The sequence below is a fragment of the Salmo salar genome, chromosome 16 (genome assembly GCF_965601325.2).
Source record: "Salmo salar chromosome 16, fSalSal1, whole genome shotgun sequence".
Taxonomy (NCBI): domain Eukaryota; kingdom Metazoa; phylum Chordata; class Actinopteri; order Salmoniformes; family Salmonidae; genus Salmo; species Salmo salar.
The window spans coordinates 59,892,043-59,911,370 of NC_138306.1; the positions used below are offsets into that span (position 1 = coordinate 59,892,043).

General features: G+C 42.7%; 1 protein-coding gene across 1 annotated transcript in view; it reads right to left on the bottom strand.

Annotated features, from left to right (window-relative positions):
- Nucleotides 1-19,080, bottom strand: part of atp10a (ATPase phospholipid transporting 10A) — a 206,094-nt gene extending 187,014 nt beyond the window's left edge. Inside the window, exon 1 of the mRNA XM_082962802.1 lies at nucleotides 18,326-19,080. Within this exon, the coding sequence (XP_082818928.1) occupies nucleotides 18,326-18,798 (473 nt within the window). The 5' untranslated portion in view covers nucleotides 18,799-19,080. The remainder of the gene's footprint in view (nucleotides 1-18,325) is intronic.
- Nucleotides 19,081-19,328: the final 248 nt, after the last annotated feature.

Below are 19,328 nucleotides of genomic sequence, written 5' to 3' on the forward strand. Positions count from 1 at the left end.
TCGGTAATCAAGCCTACCACTGTCGTGTCGTCAGCAAACTTAATGATGGTGTTGGAGTCGTGCTTGGCCACGCAGTTGTATGTGAACAATCTGCCCCACTCCCGAGGGGAGTAAATAAATAAACTATAATATAATATATAATATATATATAAATAATAAACAAAATAGTCTTGCTTGTCTGGTCGTGAATAGAACAGGATCTCTATTCCTGATACAAGAAAAAAATTATTACAATTAATAATAAAATTACAATAATAATAATAATAATAATAATAATAATAATAATTTAAACAATAAATTAAAAATAAAGATTACAATCATGCCTTCAGAAAGTATTCACACCCTTTGACATTTTAACACATTTTGTTGTTTTACAAAGTGGGATTAAAATGGATGTAATTTTTTTTTTTTATCATTTCTTTTTTTATTTACACAAAAAAATACTCAAATGTCATAGTGGAAGAACAATTCTAATATTTAAAAAAAAAAAATCTATATCTGAAAAATGATAAACACTAAAACATCTTGATTAGAATAAATATTCACCACCCAGAGACAATACATGTTAGAAACACCTTTGGCAGCGATTACAGCTTGTCACACCTGGATTGCCCATTATTATTTTCTAAATTCTTCACGTTCTGTCAAATTGGTTGTTGATCATTGCTAGAAAACCATTTTCAAATCTTGCCATAGACTTTCAAGCAGATTTAAGTCAAACTTGAACTCAGCCACTCAGAAACATTCACTGGTCTTCTTGGTAAGCAACTCCAGTGTAGATGTGGCCTTGTGTTTCAGGTTATTGTCCTGCTGAAAGGTGAATTCATCTCCCAGTGTCTGGTGGAAAGCAGACTGAACCAGGTTTTCCTCTAGGATTTTACCTGAGCTTAGCTCCATTACATTTTTTTTTTTTTATCTTGAAAAACTCTCCAGTTCTTAATGATTACAAGCATACCCATAACATGATGCAGCCACCACCATGCTTGGAAATATAAGACAGTGGTACTCAGTAATGTGTTGTATAACATAAGACTTTGAATTCAGGACAAAAAGTTAATTGGCTTCGCCATATTTCTTGCAGTAGTTAGTTACACTTTAGTGCCTAAATTCTAACATGTATTGTCTCAGGGGTGCGAATACTTATCTAATCAAGATAGTTTTTTTAAAATTTCCATGTACATTACCAGTCAAAATTTGACACATTCCAGGGTTTTTCTTTATTTTTACTATTTTCTACATTGTAAAATAATGAAGACATCAAAACTATGAAATAACACATATGGAATCACGTAGTAACCACAAAAAGTGATAAATCAAAATATAGTAAATGTATTTTATATATTTGAGATTCTTCAAAGTAGCCACCCTTTGCTTTGATGACAGCTTTGCACGCTCTTGGTGCAAAGCTCTTGATTCTCTCTACCAGCTTCATGAGGAATGCTTTTCCAACAGTCTTGAAGGAGTTCCCACATATGCTGAGCACTTGTTGGTTGCTTTTCCTTCACTCTGCGGTCCAACTTATCCCAAACCATCTCAATTGGGTTGTGGTCAGGTGATTGTGGAGGCCAGGTCATCTGATGCAGCACTTCATCACTCTCCTTGGTCAAATAGCCCTTATACAGCCTTGGATGTGTGCTGAGTCATTGTCCTGTTGAAAAACAAATGAGCGCAAACCAGATGGGATGGCGTATCGCTGCAGAATGCTGTGGTAGCCATGCTGGTTAAGTGTGTCCTTTAGCAGTGGTTTCTATGCAGCAATTTGACCATGAAGGCCTGATTCACACAGTCTCCTCTGAACAGTTGATGTTGAGATGTGTCTGTTACTTGAACTCTGTGAAGCATCTATTTGGGCTGCAATTTCTGAGGCTGGTAACTCTAATGAACTTATCCTCTGCAGCAGAGGTAACTTCCTCTGAAGGCAGAGTCGATTTGACTGACAGATTCCTTGTTCCTCTGAAGGCAGGGTCGATATGACTGCCGGAGTCCTTGTCTGCAGGACAGAGAACTGGACAGAAAACCCTCCCTCTCGTTCGTTCTTCCCCACTTCCCTCCTCAACCTTCCCTCCTAACACCCGAGGGGTGAGGGTGATTTACCCCTCCCCTGGTAACTCCCCCCCCCCCCCCTGTCTACTACCCCTCCTCACCCCTCCCCTGGTAACTCCCCCCCCCCCCCCCCCTGTCTACTACCCCTCCTCACCCCTACCATGGTAACTACCCCTCCTTAAATCAGAGTTATTTTTATGCGCACTAGAGAACATAGTTTTACCTGCATTCAATAGTAATTTCAGGTCAATAATGTTTTTCTGTAATACAATGAAGGCAGACTGTAGCTCAGATAGAGCCTGGTTAACCATGGGGGCCAACAGCAGACACAACACTATCATCAGCATACAAGTGGAGATAAAACATTTATTTATTTTACAGACAAGTCGATATTGTTAATATAAACAGTAACAAGTACAGGACCCAGAATGGACTCCTTCAGGACACCTTTCGCAATATCCAGGAAACCTGGTTTGTACATCTGTCAAGTCATTTTAAAAACCCGTTTAAACCAACTCCACATAAAAGAGTGGTTCAAAGGCCCTGTGCAGTCCAAAAAAAATAAATAAAAGTGTTTTCCTGTGTTTTATAAATTGTACAACACTGTAAAAGTGTGATTCTTTTGTAATCAGTGTTATTTCCTGATTGGTACGGTTTCAAAAATACAATCTACACAGGACCTTCTAATCAGCAGGTTTTTGTATGGGCGGGACTTGTTTGTTTGTTTGTTTACGGTGACATCACCATGCTGTAAATGGATTAATAGACCAATAATACAACAGGGTTCCAAACCACACTGACAACAGCAGCCCACTCAGAACACTCCCAGGCAGTCCCATTCTTGCCAAAAAAGCTATTCCCCCCCCCCATTTTAATGGAAATCTATTAGAATAAGATACTTGATTGTTACCCAAAATTGATTTTGATATGGATATAAAAAAATAAAAAAATAAAACATTGGGCATTTTAAAGAAAACTGGGCAAAATATGCAGAAAATACTCAGCATTCTTGTTCCTCTGGAACTTGCAACTGTCTCTGAACTCCAGCCAAGGAAAACAGGCTGAATGTCAAACCCTGCCAGGAAATGATATCAAAACCAAATCAAAAACAGTTTCATAATAGCTGTGATAGATTATATAAAACGGATCTAAAAGCCACACAAAGCACAGGATTGGGTAACAATGTCCATGCATCAACACCTGCTTGAGTCTGGTCCACAACAGGAAGTCATAGGTATTTCTATTGTCACTGGAAAGCCACTAGGTATCCTGATTTAGTCTCTCTAAACTCCAACCAGAAAGAGGATTAAGTCTCTCTAAACTCCAACCAGAAAGATGATTTAGTCTCTTTAAACTCCAACCAGAAAGATGATTTAGTCTCTTTAAACTCCAACCAGAAAGATGATTTAGTCTCTCTAAACTACAACCAGAAAGATGATTTAGTCTCTCTAAACTACAACCAGAAAGATACTAGGTATCCTGGTCTAGTCTCTCTAAACTCAGCTGGGAGCATTCAGTCAGAGTGTTACTCAATAAATAAATCAGGAGTGAAAATGTGCTTAACAAGTCACATAATGAGTTGCATAATAGTGTTGAACAACTACCTCATCTCTGTACCCCCCACACATACATATATACATATAATTGTAAGGTCCCTCAGTCCAGCAGTGAATTTTCAAAACACAGATTCAACCAGTTGCCAGAGAAGAAGGAAAACGTTCAGGGATTTTACCATGAGGCCAATGGTGACTTTAAAACAGTTCCAGAGTTTAATGGCTGTGATGGGAGAAAACAGAGGATGGATCAACAACATTGTAGTTACTCCACAATACTAACCTAAATGAGAGTGAAGATAAGAACGTCTGTACAGAATAAAATTATTCCAAAACATGCATCCTGTTTGCAACAAGGCACTAAAGTAAGAGTGCAAAAAAAATTGTCCTGAATACAAAGTGTTGTGTTATATTGGATTTGCCCCAAACATGTTACTGAGTACCACTCTCTCCATAATTTCAAGCATAGTGGTGGCTGCATCATGTTATGGGTATGCTTGTAATCATTAACGACTGGGGAGTTTTTCAGGATAAAAAATAAACAGAATGGAGCTAAGCTCAGGCAAAATCCTAGAGGAAAACCTGGTTCAGTCTGCTTTCCACCAGACACTGGGAGATGAATTCACCTTTCAGCAGGACAATAACCTAAAACACAAGGCCAAATATACACTGGAGTTGCTTACCAAGAAGACAGTGAATGTTCCTGAGAGGCCTAGTTACAGTTGACTTAAAATCGGCTTTAAAAATATATGGCAAATCTTCATAATGGTTGGTTACCAATGATCAACAACAAACTTGACAGAGAGTGAAGAATTTAGAAAATAATACAAATTGGCAAATGTTGCACAACTCAGGCTCTTAGAGACTTACCCAGAAACACTCACAGCTGTAATCACTGCCAAAAGGTGATTCTGACATGTATTAAGTCAGGTGGTTGAACACTTATCTAATCAATAGGTGTCTATCATTTTTTTTTTACAAATGTTAGAATTTATCATCTTACACTTTTGAGTATTTTTGTCGTTAACAAAAACATGACAATGAAATCCATTTTAATCCCACTTTGTAAACAACAACAAAATCAATGGACGTGAACAATCGTGACAAATGGAGATATGGTGCATTTTGAAAGTATTCAGACCCCTTGACTTTTTCCACATTTTGTTACGTTACAGCCTTATTCTAAAATATATATTTTTTTTAAAACTCAATCTACACACAAAGCAAAAACAGTGTTAGAAATGATTGCAATTACATTTTTTTTAAAAAGCTATATATATAAGTATTCAGACCCTTTACTCAGTATTTTGTTGAAGCACCTCTGCCACCACCATGCTTCACCGTAGGGATGGTGCCAGGTTTCCTCTAGACGTGATACTTGGCATTCAGGCCAAAGAGTTCAATCTTGGTTTCATCAGACCAGAATCTTGTTTCTCAGAGTCTGAGAGTCTTTTAGGTGTCTTTTGGAAATCTCCAAGCGGGCTGTTATGTGCCTTTTACTGAGGAGTGGCTTCTGTCTGGCCACCCTACCATAATGGCCTGATTGGTGGAGTGCTGCAGAGATGGTTGTCCTTCTGGAAGGTTGTTCTACCTCCACAGAGGAACTCTGGAGCTCTGTCAGAGTGACCATCAGCTTCTTGGTCACCTCCCTGACCGAGGCCATTCTAACCCAATAGCTCAGTTTGGCCGGGCGGCCAGCTCTAGGAAGAGTCTTGGTGGTTCCAAACTTCTTCCATTTAGGAATGGAGGCCACTGTGTTCTCGGGGACCTTCAACGCTGCAGAATGTTTTTGGTACCCTTCCCCAGATCTGTGCCTCAACACAATCTTGTCTCGGGGGCTCTACGGATAATTCCTTCAACCTCATGGCTTGGTTTTAGCTCCGACATGCACTGTCAACTGTGGGACCTTTATATAGACAGGTGTGTGCCTTTCCAAATCATGTCCAATCAATTTAATTTACCACAGGTGGACTCCAATCAAGTTGTAGAAACATCTCAAGGATGATCAATGGAAACAGGATGCACCTGAGCTCAATTTCGAGTCTCATCGCAAATGGTCTGAATACTTATGTAAATAAGGTATTTCGGTTTTATATTCTTCATACATTTGCCCCCTAAAAGTAAATGTAATAGTATTTTGCCTTGTCATTATGGGGTATTGTGATGTCATTATGGGGTATTGTGATGTCATTATGGGGTATTGTGTGTAGATTGATGACAGGGGGGGGGGGGGGCAGAATAATTTAATACATTTTAGAATAAGGCTGTAACGTAAAATAAATGTGGAAAAAGTGAAGGGGTCTGAATACTTTCAGAATGCACTGTACATACTGTAGGATACAAAACATTAAGAACACCTCTTTCCATGACAGACTGACCAAGTGAATCCAGGTGAAAGCTATGGCCCCTTATTGATGACACTTATTAAATCTATTTCAAATCAGTGTGTATGAAGGGGAGGAGACATGGTTAAAGATAACTTTTTAAAGCCTTAAGACAATTGAGTCATGGATTGTGTATGTGTGCCATTCAGAGGGTGAATTGGCAAGATAAAATATTTAAGTGCCTTTGAACAGGGTATAGTAGTAGGTTCCAGGTTTAGCGGTTTGTGTGTGTCAAGAACTGCAACGCTGCTGGGTTTTTTTCCACACTCAACAGTTTCCTGTGTGTATCAAGAACGGTCCACCACCCAAAGGACATCCAGCCAACTTGACAACTGTGGGGAAGCATTGGAGTCAACATGGACCAGCATCCCTGTGGAACGCTTTCAACACCATGCAGAGTCCACGCCCCGACGAATTGATGCTGTTCTGACGGCAAGTAGGGGGCGTGCAACTCAATATTAGGAAGGTCTAAATCAAAACCTGTTGGCTTAATCTGTGTCTGGGAAACCGACGTTGTTTTGATATATGATCAAGTCTAAGCCAAGTCCGTGACTGGCACCTAGCGTCTCTAGTTTCCATTGGCTTTTATCAAGAACCAGGTGTCTGACAACAGAAACACTCAGCCAGGTCAATCTGAAGTTATGAGCGAAGAAACCTAGAAATACATCCCGGCAGTAAGGGGGAGAGAAGAAACATCCCGGCAGTAAGGGGAGAGAAGAAACATCCCGGCAGTAAGGGAAAGAGAAGAAACATCCCGGCAGTAAGGGAAAGAGAAGAAACATCCCGGCAGTAAGGGAGGAGAAGAAACATCCCGGCAGTAAGGGGAAGAGAAGAAACATCCCGGCAGTAAGGGGAAGAGAAGAAACATCCCGGCAGTAAGGGGAGAGAAGAAACATCCCGGCAGTAAGGGGAGAGAAGAAACATCCCGGCAGTAAGGGGAAGAGAAGAAACATCCCGGCAGTAAGGGAAAGAGAAGAAACATCCCGGCAGTAAGGAAAAGAGAAGAAACATCCCGGCAGTAAGGAAAAGAGAAGAAACATCCCGGCAGTAAGGGGAGAGAAGAAACATCCCGGCAGTAAGGGAAAGAGAAGAAACATCCCGGCAGTAAGGGGAGAGAAGAAACATCCCGGCAGTAAGGGGAGAGAAGAAACATCCCGGCAGTAAGGGGAGAGAAGAAACATCCCGGCAGTAAGGGGAGAGAAGAAACATCCCGGCAGTAAGGGGGAGAGAAGAAACATCCCGGCAGTAAGGGGAGAGAAGAAACATCCCGGCAGTAAGGGAAAGAGAAGAAACATCCCGGCAGTAAGGGAAAGAGAAGAAACATCCCGGCAGTAAGGAAAAGAGAAGAAACATCCCGGCAGTAAGGAAAAGAGAAGAAACATCCCGGCAGTAAGGAAAAGAGAAGAAACATCCCGGCAGTAAGGAAAAGAGAAGAAACATCCCGGCAGTAAGGGGAGAGAAGAAACATCCCGGCAGTAAGGGGAGAGAAGAAACATCCCGGCAGTAAGGGGAGAGAAGAAACATCCCGGCAGTAAGGGGAGAGAAGAAACATCCCGGCAGTAAGGGAAAGAGAAGAAACATCCCGGCAGTAAGGGAAAGAGAAGAAACATCCCGGCAGTAAGGGAAAGAGAAGAAACATCCCGGCAGTAAGGGGAGAGAAGAAACATCCCGGCAGTAAGGGGAGAGAAGAAACATCCCGGCAGTAAGGGAAAGAGAAGAAACATCCCGACAGTAAGGGAGGAGAAGAAACATCCCGGCAGTAAGGGAAAGAGAAGAAACATCCCGGCAGTAAGGGAGGAGAAGAAACATCCCGGCAGTAAGGGAAATAGAAGAAACATCCCGGAAGGAAGGGAAAGAGAAGAAACATTCTCTGACAGGTGTGCACTGTCCATTCCTCCAACCCATCCTTTATAAATATATATGTTTGATCATTCTGGACTTGTGACTACACTGTAAACGTTCATGGAACAGTGTTTTAGCAACATGAAATCTGTTCATATACACCCCCAGGAAGAATATTACACTTCCATTTTCCTTTTACATTTTCTGACAAGCGACCACTTTCATAAATTCATAGAATGTTTGGGAATGACGTAGAGTAAGGCATTTGTGAAAATTATATCGCAATATAGAGCGAGAAAGCGGCCGTGAGTTTGGACAATTAATAGACACTGCAGTAAATAAAACCGAATAAAAACATCTGTCTTGTCCAGGACCAGAGTCTACACAGACCGGTGCACTATAGCCAATCAAATATACAGTAGGCCTTCATACAAAAAAGTCTTTGCCTCATGGGCCTGCCATCATTCACTATGAACTGGACTGTGTGTTTACAGGCAGTAGGACCTGTCATCATTCACTATGAACTGGACTGTGTGTTTACAGGCAGTAGGACCTGTCATCATTCACTATGAACTGGACTGTGTGTTTACAGGCAGTAGGACCTGCCATCATTCACTATGAACTGGACTGTGTGTTTACAGGCAGTAGGACCTGTCATCATTCACTATGAACTGGACTGTGTGTTTACAGGCAGTAGGACCTGCCATCATTCACTATGAACTGGACTGTGTGTTTACAGGCAGTAGGACCTGCCATCATTCACTATGAACTGGACTGTGTGTTTACAGGCAGTAGGACCTGCCATCTTTCACTATGAACTGGACTGTGTGTTTACAGGCAGTAGGACCTGCCATCATTCACCCTACAAGTCATCCAGAACGCCGCAGCCCGTCTGGTGTTCAACCTTCCCAAGTTCTCTCACGTCACCCCGCTCCTCCGCTCTCTCCACTGGCTTCCAGTTGAAGCTCGCATCCGCTACAAGACCATGGTGATTGCCTACGGAGCTGTGAAGGGAACGGCACCTCCATACCTTCAGGCTCTGATCAGTCCCTACACCCAAACGAGGGCACTGCGCTCATCCACCTCTGGCCTGCTGGCCCCCCTACCTCTGAGGAAGCACAGTTCCCGCTCAGCCCAGTCAAAACTGTTCGCTGCTCTGGCACCCCAATGGTGGAACAAGCTCCCTCACGACGCCAGGACAGCGGAGTCAATCACCACCTTCCGGAGACACCTGAAACCCCACCTCTTTAAGGAATACCTGGGATAGGATAAAGTAATCCTTCTAACCCCCCCCCCCCCCCCCCCCCTTAAAAGATGTAGATGCACTATTGTAAAGTGGTTGTTCCACTGGATATCATAAGGTGAATGCACCAATTTGTAAGTCGCTCTGGATAAGAGCGTCTGCTAAATGACTTAAATGTAAATGTAATTCACTATGAACTGGACTGTGTGTTTACAGGCAGTAGGACCTGCCATCATTCACTGCACTGTGTGTTTACAGGCAGTAGGACCTGCCATCGTTCACTATGAACTGGACTGTGTGTTGACAGGAAGTAGCAACAGCGTGACATTATATCATTAGAACACATTGGCAAAAGCCACAAAATAAACCTGAATGGATTTCTGTAAACACCACGTGAGTCCTCTTACATTTGGGAACTTTACAGTCCTATTGGTCAAACAACCAGGAAAAGGTAGAGACTCTCTCTCCCCCTCAGTTATACACATCAACAACAACAAGATAAACAACTAATGTTAGCCAGAGCGAGATGAACTAAATCTAACGAGGGAACATTCACTTTTTAAGTTAAACTCAGCAAAAAAAGAAACGTCCCTTTTTCAGGACCCTGTCTTTCAAAGATCATTCGTAAAAATCCAAATAATTTCACAGATCTTCATTGTAAAGGGTTTAAACACTGTTTTCCCATGTTTGTTCAATGAACAATAAACAATTAATGAACATGCACCTGTGGAACGATCGTTAAGACACTAACAGCTTACAGACGGTAGGCAATTAAGGTCACAGTTATGAAAACTTAGGACACTCAAGAGGCCTTTCTACTGACTCTGAAAAACACCAAAATAAAGATGCCCAGGGTCCCTGCTCATCTGCGTGAACGTGCCTTAGGCATGCTGCAAGGAGGCACGAGGACTGCAGATGTGGCCAGGGCAATATATTGCAATGTCCGTACTGTGAGACGCCTAAGACAGCGCTACAGGGAGACAGGACAGACAGCTGATCGTCCTCGCAGTGGCAGACCACGTGAAACAACACCTGCACAGGATCGGTACATCCGAACATCACAATCCCTCCATCAGTGCTCAGACTGCCCGCAATAGGCTGAGAGAGGCTGGACTGAGGGCTTGTAGGCCTGTTGTAAGGCAGGTCCTCACCAGACATCACCGGCAACAACGTTGCCTATGGGCACAAACCCACCGTTACTGGACCAGACAGGACTGGCAAAAAGTACTCTTCCCTGACTGCTCGTTCTGTGAGTGATTTCCTGCGAGACAGGAATGTCAGTGTTCTGCCATGGCCAGCGAAGAGCCCAGATCTCAATCCCATTGAGCACGTCTGGGACCTGTTGGATCGGAGGGTGAGGGCTAGGGCCATTCCCCCCAGAAATGTCCTGAACTTGCAGGTGCCTTGGTGGAAGAGTGGGGTAACATCTCACAGCAAGAACTGGCAAATCTGGTGCAGTCCATGAGGAGGAGATGCACTGCAGGACTTAATGCAGCTGGTGGCCACACCCGATACTGACTGTTACTTTTGATTTTGACCCCCCCCTCCCCCTTTGTTCAAGGACACATTATTCCATTTCTGTTAGTCACATGTCTGTGAAACTTGTTCAGTTTATGTCTCAGTTGTTGAATCTTGTTATGTTCATACAAATATTTACACATGTTAAGTTTGCAGAAAATTTAACACAGTTGACAGTGAGAGGACGTTTCTTTTTTTGCTGAGTTCAGTAGATGAATCAAGTGTTGAGTCATTTATGCTCTCGTGTGTCCTATTCGGCCCCACTGGCCTTGTTTGACACGTGCTCTAGCCTATTAGTCGCGTTATGACTGACTTGTGATCATTCCCCTTGCTTGTTCGACTGCATTGACATTCCCAGCAGTAGTTAGTCGTCAGTTTTTTTTGTTCAAAATATTGAGTCATTGAAACTGAAACAGCGCATCTCGAATGAGTGGAGGCAGCAAACAACGTAGCAGACCAGCTGTGATTTTACAACCTGATAGCAATACTACCAAGAAATATATTGGCTGAATTTATATTAAATAATGCATTGAACTACATCCATTTATTCTACCAATAATATCTTACTGTACATTCTAGAACCATAAACAGGTCATGTGATATTTCTGACTGTATATGATTGTCTTTATGTTTCATCATATCTCCAAAGTAGTTAAAACGCTTTCAGCTCCACTTTAAAAATGAGACAGGCTTAGTGTATAATGACAGTCCTTACCAGAACCTAGGTGGGTTCTGGGGATTTTACAGTTAAAAAAAAAAAAAATAAAATAAAAAACTCACTTTATTTCTCGCAAAAGAAAAATGCTAATTTAGGTCATGCTTTTTTTTTGTATCCGTTTAGACTTACAGTTATGTCATACAGGAATCAAAAGTACTATGATCCAACCACCTGCTATTGAAATCACCATCAACCTTATTGACTTAAAATATGGGCCTGTTACACAGATTAAGCCTAGTTCTCGCTTTAAAAAAAAACACTTTGAATGGAGATTTTCCATTAAGAAATACTAATAATCCAGGGCTATAGGTTTATATGATTTAAACATTATTTTAGCAGGGATTCCCATTGAGATCTGGGCCTGGGAAACCATCCCTAGATTATTCCCCAATATCAAAATAAGTGTCGCCTGGTTTAGACACAATATTGGATGTTTTCCATTAAGGCACATATTCCTGGTCCTTGATGAACAATGTTTAACCAGGGCCCGGGAGGACATCCCTAAAATCATCCACAATCTCACAGTGAGATGTTTAGAACAATCTTTAACATCACAGTAGCAGGAGTCACAGAGCAAAACCCAATTATGTCCAAGGTTGAGAACAGGTCTAGCTCAAATAGAGGCCTTAAAACACTGCTCCTTTTTATTCCTGTGGACCATGGCATATACCAGCCAGACCCACAGTGATGCTTTTCATTCGGGAAATACAGGCCCTCTAGACAGCACAGGAAGTCAGGAAATACAGGCTCTCTAGACAGCACAGGAAGTCAGGAAATACAGGCCCTCTAGACAGCACAGGTAGTCATGAAATACAGGCCCTAAGGAAGTACAGGCTCTCTAGACAGCACAGGAAGTCAGGAAATACAGGCCCTCTAGACAGCACAGGAAGTCAGGAAATACAGGGAGTCAGGAAATACAGGCCCTCTAGACAGCACAGGAAGTCAGGAAATACAGGCTCTCAGGAAACACAGGTTCTCTAGACAGCACAGGAAGTCAGGAAACACAGGCTCTCTAGACAGGACAGGAAGTCAGGAAATACAGGCTCTCTAGACAGCACAGGAAGTCAGGAAATACAGGCTCTCTAGACAGCACAGGAAGTCAGGAAATACAGGCTCTCTAGACAGCACAGGGAGTCAGGAAATGCAGGCTCTCTAGACAGCACAGGAAGTCAGGAAATACAGGCTCTCTAGACAGCACAGGAAGTCAGGAAATACAGGCTCTCTAGACAGCACAGGGAGTCAGGAAATGCAGGCTCTCTAGACAGCACAGGAAGTCAGGAAATACAGGGAGTCAGGAAATACAGGCCCTCTAGACAGCACAGGAAGTCAGGAAATGCAGGGAGTCAGGAAATACAGGCTCTCTAGACAGCACAGGAAGTCAGGAAATACAGGGAGTCAGGAAATACAGGCTCTCTAGACAGCACAGGAAGTCAGGAAATACAGGGAGTCAGGAAATACAGGCCCTCTAGACAGCACAGGAAGTCAGGAAATGCAGGCTCCCTAGACAGCACAGGAAGTCAGGAAATACAGGCTCTCTAGACAACACAGGAAGTCAGGAAAATAAAAATGATGACCTCAGCATATGAAACCTTTCAAGGAAATCAATGGTTGAATAACTAACTTCCCAGTGATGGTCTGATATCCATCTCTCAACACTGAGATTGACTTCCAGTGATAGTGTTGAGAGATGGATATCAGACCTAGATTGCGTCCCAAACGGCACCCTGGTCAAAAGTAGTGCCATTTGGGCCGTAACCCTACAGCCCACAGGGCCGTAACCCTACAGCCCACAGGGCCGTAACCCTACAGCCCACAGGGCCGTAACCCTACAGTAAATCGTTTATGTCAAGGGTAGTTGATTGGCATTACAGTAACATAATTTTGTCCCCCCTGATGAAATCGGGAGGGGAATGTAGATCGGTCTCCATCTGTTCAACTTTTGTACGTTAGTCACACTCGATCTCAGACAGCGCTGGCCTGATTTTGATGAAGCTTGGGTGAATGATGCGTCTTGCTAGAGAGATTTGTGAGTCACACCATAGAGGAAGAGGCGAAGCCAGAGGGATAACTTCGCCCCAAAATCTGTCTTCTCTAGCAGGTGGCTCACCAAGCAGGGAGTTGGGTGAAGGTCAAAAAGAGAGGATCGAATTCAGTTAACAAAAAAATGGAATAGTTTATTTGTTACATGTGGTTTATTTGATCTAATATACGTTTTGTATTGCCTAGGTTGTTATGAGTGTACTGAAAACTAGGACACATGCCATCCTGGGAGTGGGACAGGGAGTGGATTAGATAAAGAGTCTGACAGACCAATCAACCTGCACATGTCCTCTACTGTATGATTATTGTTATTGTTGAATATATGGTTATTTTGACCCTTGGTTATTGTTGTTACTGTTGTCCCGTTGACAATATTTGATTCTCATTTTTTATTTATTTTTATATTGTAAATATCAAAAATAAGCTTTGGCAATATGTATATTGTTACGTCATGCCAATAAAGTGAATTGAATTGAATTGAGACTGGCAGTAGGACAGGGTGTGGATTAGCTATAGACTGGCAGTAGGACAGGGAGTGGATTAGCTATAGACTGGCAGTAGGACAGGGAGTGGATTAGCTATAGACAGGCAGTAGGACAGGGAGTGGATTAGATAAAGAGACTGGCAGTAGGACAGGGAGTGGATTAGCTATAGACTGGCAGTAGGACAGGGAGTGGATTAGATAGACTGGCAGTAGGACAGGAAGTGGATTAGATAAAGAGACTGGCAGTAGGACAGGGAGTGGATTAGATAAAGAGACTGGCAGTAGGACAGGGAGTGGATTAGCTATAGACTGGCAGTAGGACAGGGAGTGGATTAGATAAAGAGACTGGCAGTAGGACAGGGAGTGGATTAGATAAAGAGACTGGCGGTAGGACAGGGAATGGATTAGATAAAGAGACTGGCAGTAGGACAGGGAGTAGATTAGATAGACTGGCAGTAGGACAGGGGGTAGATTAGATAGAGACTGGCAGTAGGACAGGAAGTGGATTAGATAAAGAGACTGGCAGTAGGACAGGAAGTGGATTAGATAAATAGACTGGCAGTAGGACAGAGAGTGGATTAGCTATAGACTGGCAGTAGGACAGGGAGTGGATTAGATAGACTGGCAGTAGGACAGGGAGTGGATTAGATAAAGAGACTGGCAGTAGGACAGAGAGTGGATTAGATAAAGAGACTGGCAGTAGGACAGAGAGTGGATTAGCTATAGACTGGCAGTAGGACAGGGAGTGGATTAGATAGACTGGCAGTAGGACAGGGAGTGGATTAGATAAAGAGACTGGCAGTAGGACAGGAAGTGGATTAGATAAAGAGACTGGCCGTAGGACAGGGAATGGATTAGATAAAGAGACTGGCAGTAGGACAGGGAGTAGATTAGATAGACTGGCAGTAGGACAGGGGGTAGATTAGATAGAGACTGGCAGTAGGACAGGAAGTGGATTAGATAAAGAGACTGGCAGTAGGACAGGAAGTGGATTAGATAAAGAGACTGGCAGTAGGACAGGGAGTAGATTAGATAAAGAGACTGGCAGTAGGACAGGGAGTGGATTAGATAAAGAGACTGGCGGTAGGACAGGGAGTGGATTAGATAAAGAGACTGGCAGTAGGACAGGGAGTGGATTAGATAAAGAGACTGGCAGTAGGACAGGGTGGGATTAGCTATAGACTGGCAGTAGGACATGGAGTGGATTAGACAGACTGGCAGTAGGACAGGGTGTGGATTAGATAAAGAGACTGGCAGTAGGACAGGGAGGGGATTAGATAAAGAGACTGGCAGTAGGACAGGGAGGGATTAGCTATAGACTGGCAGTAGGACAGGGAGTGGATTAGATAAAGAGACTGGCGGTAGGACAGGAAGTGGATTAGATAAAGAGACTGGCAGTAGGACAGGGTGTGGATTAGCTATAGACTGGCAGTAGGACAGGGAGTGGATTACATAAAGAGACTGGCAGTAGGACAGGGAGTGGATTAGATAAAGAGACTGGCAGTAGGACAGGGATGGATTAGATAAAGAGACTGACAGTAGGACAGGAAGTGGATTAGATAGACTGGCAGTAGGACAGGAAGTGGATTAGATAAAGAGACTGGCAGTAGGACAAGGAGTAGATTAGATAAAGAGACTGGCAGTAGGACAGAGAGTGGATTAGATAAAGAGACTGGCAGTAGGACAGAGAGTGGATTAGCTATAGACTGGCAGTAGGACAGGGAGTGGATTAGATAAAGAGACTGGCAGTAGGACAGGAAGTGGATTAGATAAAGAGACTGGCAGTAGGACAGGGCGTGGATTAGATAAAGTGACTGGCAGTAGGACAGGGAGTGGATTAGATAAAGAGACTGGCAGTAGGACAGGGAGTGGATTAGATAAAGAGACTGGCAGTAGGACAGGGAGTGGATTAGATAAAGAGACTGACAGTAGGACAGGAAGTGGATTAGATAGACTGGCAGTAGGACAGGAAGTGGATTAGATAAAGAGACTGGCAGTAGGACAGGGAGTAGATTAGATAAAGAGACTGGCAGTAGGACAGGGCGTGGATTAGATAAAGAGACTGGCAGTAGGACAGAGAGTGGATTAGATAAAGAGACTGGCAGTAGGAAAGAGAGTGGATTAGCTATAGACTGGCAGTAGGACAGGGAGTGGATTAGATAAAGAGAATGGCAGTAGGACAGGAAGTGGATTAGATAAAGAGACTGGCAGTAGGACAGGAAGTGGATTAGATAAAGAGACTGGCAGTAGGACAGGGAGTGGATTAGATAAAGAGACTGGCAGTAGGACAGGGAGTGGATTAGATAAAGAGACTGGCAGTAGGACAGGGAGTGGATTAGATAAAGAGACTGGCAGTAGGACAGGGAGTGGATTAGATAAAGAGACTGGCAGTAGGACAGGGAGTGGATTAGATAAAGAGACTGGCAGTAGGACAGGGAGTGGATTAGATAAAGAGACTGGCAGTAGGACAGGGGGTGGATTAGATAGACTGGCAGTAGGACAGGGGGTGGATTAGATAGACTGGCAGTAGGACAGGGGGTGGATTAGATAAAGAGACTGGCAGTAGGACAGGAAGTGGATTAGATAAAGAGAATGGCAGTAGGACAGGGAGTGGATTAGCTATAGACTGGCAGTAGGACAGGGAGTGGATTAGATAGACTGGCAGTAGGACAGGAAGTGGATTAGATAGACTGGCAGTGGGACAGGGAGTGGATTAGATAGACTGGCAGTAGGACAGGAAGTGGATTAGATAAAGAGACTGGCAGTAGGACACGACGTGGATTAGATAAAGAGACTGGTATTCAAATGAACTGCCTTCCACTTTTGAAGACATTTATTTTCATTGTTAGACACTTGAGTATCTGGTCAAAAATATAATGGATAATCTGTGGTCACACACAATATTAATTGGCCCCAAAAATATTATTTGATCTGAGAAACAAAGCTAATTGATTGCATCCAAATTGGCCATTTTTATTTACACCAGCTATTTAATTTTACAATTTTACTTTAGTACCTTATTTCAAACAGGATGTAGGTTTTGGAATATTTATATTCTATACAGGCTTCCTTATTTTCACTCTGTCAAGTAGATTAGTATTGTGGAGTAACTACAACGTTGGTTATCCATCCTCTGTTTTCTCCCATCACAGCCATTAAACTCTGTTAAAAAGTCACCATTGGCTTCATGGTAAAATCCATGTTGTTGTTGTTTTTATTCAGGCTGTAACAACAACAACAACAACAACATGTGGAAAAAGTCAAGGGGTGTACATACTTTCTGAAGGCCACTGTAGTTCCTAAAAGTAGACCATGAAAGCACATCAAATTGATGCTACAGCCTAGACATTAAACGGTTGCCATTAGACATGTCTATGTCGTGCATTGTGGACACAACAGCCAATGAAACCGTCAACTCCCCCTCTCCCAGCTAACACAGTGGATCTGGGCCAATTCCTCGTTGCTAGTTGGGATGGGTCCCAAGAGCACTAATTTCACCTGTATGCTTGAGGACCTGAGGGTAGTTCAACACCACTATGCTTATTTAGGAAATACAATTATAACTAAAATGGGTTTAGGTATAAAGTTAGCTACATAGTCTTCAATGTCCTGTAGTGATGAAGACTCTGACATAGGCCTTAAAACTCAGCTGTAAAATGATATAAAATATATCTAGAAATGTAGAGAAGAAAAAAAGGTGGAAGTGGCAACAGTAGCAGGAATTGTATCCGTTTGTTTGAAATATACTTTGTTTACTCAACAAAACACCACCAGCACATCAATACATCTTCTGTGGCAGCCTTGTACCCTAAAGAAGGCTACTTACTGAACAACAGCGTATAGGCTACTTATTGAACAACAGCGTATAGGCTACTTATTGAACAACAGCGTATAGGCTACTTATTGAACAACAGCGTATAGGCTACTTATTGAACACAGCGTATAGGCTACTTACTGAACAACAGCGTATAGGCTACTTATTGAACAACAGCGTATAGGCTACTTACTGAACACAGCGTATAGGCTACTTACTGAACACAGCGTATAGGCTACTTATTGAACACAGCGTATAGGCTACTTATTGAACAACAGCGTATAGGCTACTTATTGAACAACAGCGTATAGGCTACTTATTGAACAACAGCGTATAGGCTACTTATTGAACAACAGCGTATAGGCTACTTATTGAACAACAGCGTATAGGCTACTTATTGAACAACAGCGTATAGGCTACTTATTGAACAACAGCGTATAGGCTACTTATTAAACAACAGCGTATAGGCTACTTATTGAACAACAGCGTATAGGCTACTTATTGAACAACAGCGTATAGGCTACTTATTGAACAACAGCGTATAGGCTACTTATTGAACAACAGCGTATAGGCTACTTATTGAACAACAGCGTATAGGCTACTTATTGAACAACAGCGTATAGGACAGCGTATAGGCTACTTATTGAACAACAGCGTATATATAATCCATAGGATAAATACTGTACCTGCTATAGACCAAACAATCCATGTGGTTGATTTCTTTATCGGATCTGTGTCTTCTGTAATCCTCCCAAAGGTCTTTGATGGCAGTGACAGACAAGATGAACACCACTGGTGCCAGGGCCAACTGTGGTTGGAAAGCATTACAAACTGGAACAAAATTCAACAGGGCGATGAACACGAAGTATACGTTGGCAAACCTATGGAACTGCTCGAATAGATTCTTCGGTAGAAAAGAGAGAAGAGTATATTTTGTGGTTTTAATCTTATTGTCTGAATAGTGTCTATTTGGGTTGTCTTCGCCTTTGGTTCGATCATATAAAATGTTAGAATGTACAGTTCTTGTTTTGTGCTCCTTATTGGATTTCTTCCTCTGTTTCTTCACTTTCACCACTTCGGTTTCTCCAATCTTCTCCCGCGCCATACTTTGCCTCAAACTCTCCCAAACTTTTATTTTATTTTTGTGTTTTTCAAACATAGAAATGTCCTATGTAATCATAGTGCTCCATACCTTTAGAATGACATTGTATTATTCTCTGTTTTCACGCTAATCTCCTCATTACTCTCATCTCCTCGATTTCCCGTATTTTTCCCCCTTTTGGGTAGACGAAAGCGTTATAATATTAACCTTTTTTTTCTTTCCATTTGCCGTTTAGAGATGCTTCGGAAAGCCAGAGCATAGTTGTGATGAACACAACTTTTCCCGTTCATTCGGTGAGTTGTAGAACACATGGATAGACTTTGACTTTGGGATGTCGTGGCAAAATCCATTGGCCATGTGTTTTAAAAGGTAGCGTGATTGTGCGCAGAGAGAGGTGTTGGTGAGAGGAGGGGACATAAGGGCCCGTCACTACCGATACGGTCTGACCCCCCAACGCTCCTCCCTCTACCCGAACACGACTCTTTTTTTTTTTCATCTTCTGGATGGAAGTGCCACGACGCGGTGTGATTTTCAGTTCAAACTGTCCTACCTGGAAGTTATAGTACAATCCGTCTCTGTCCAAACAC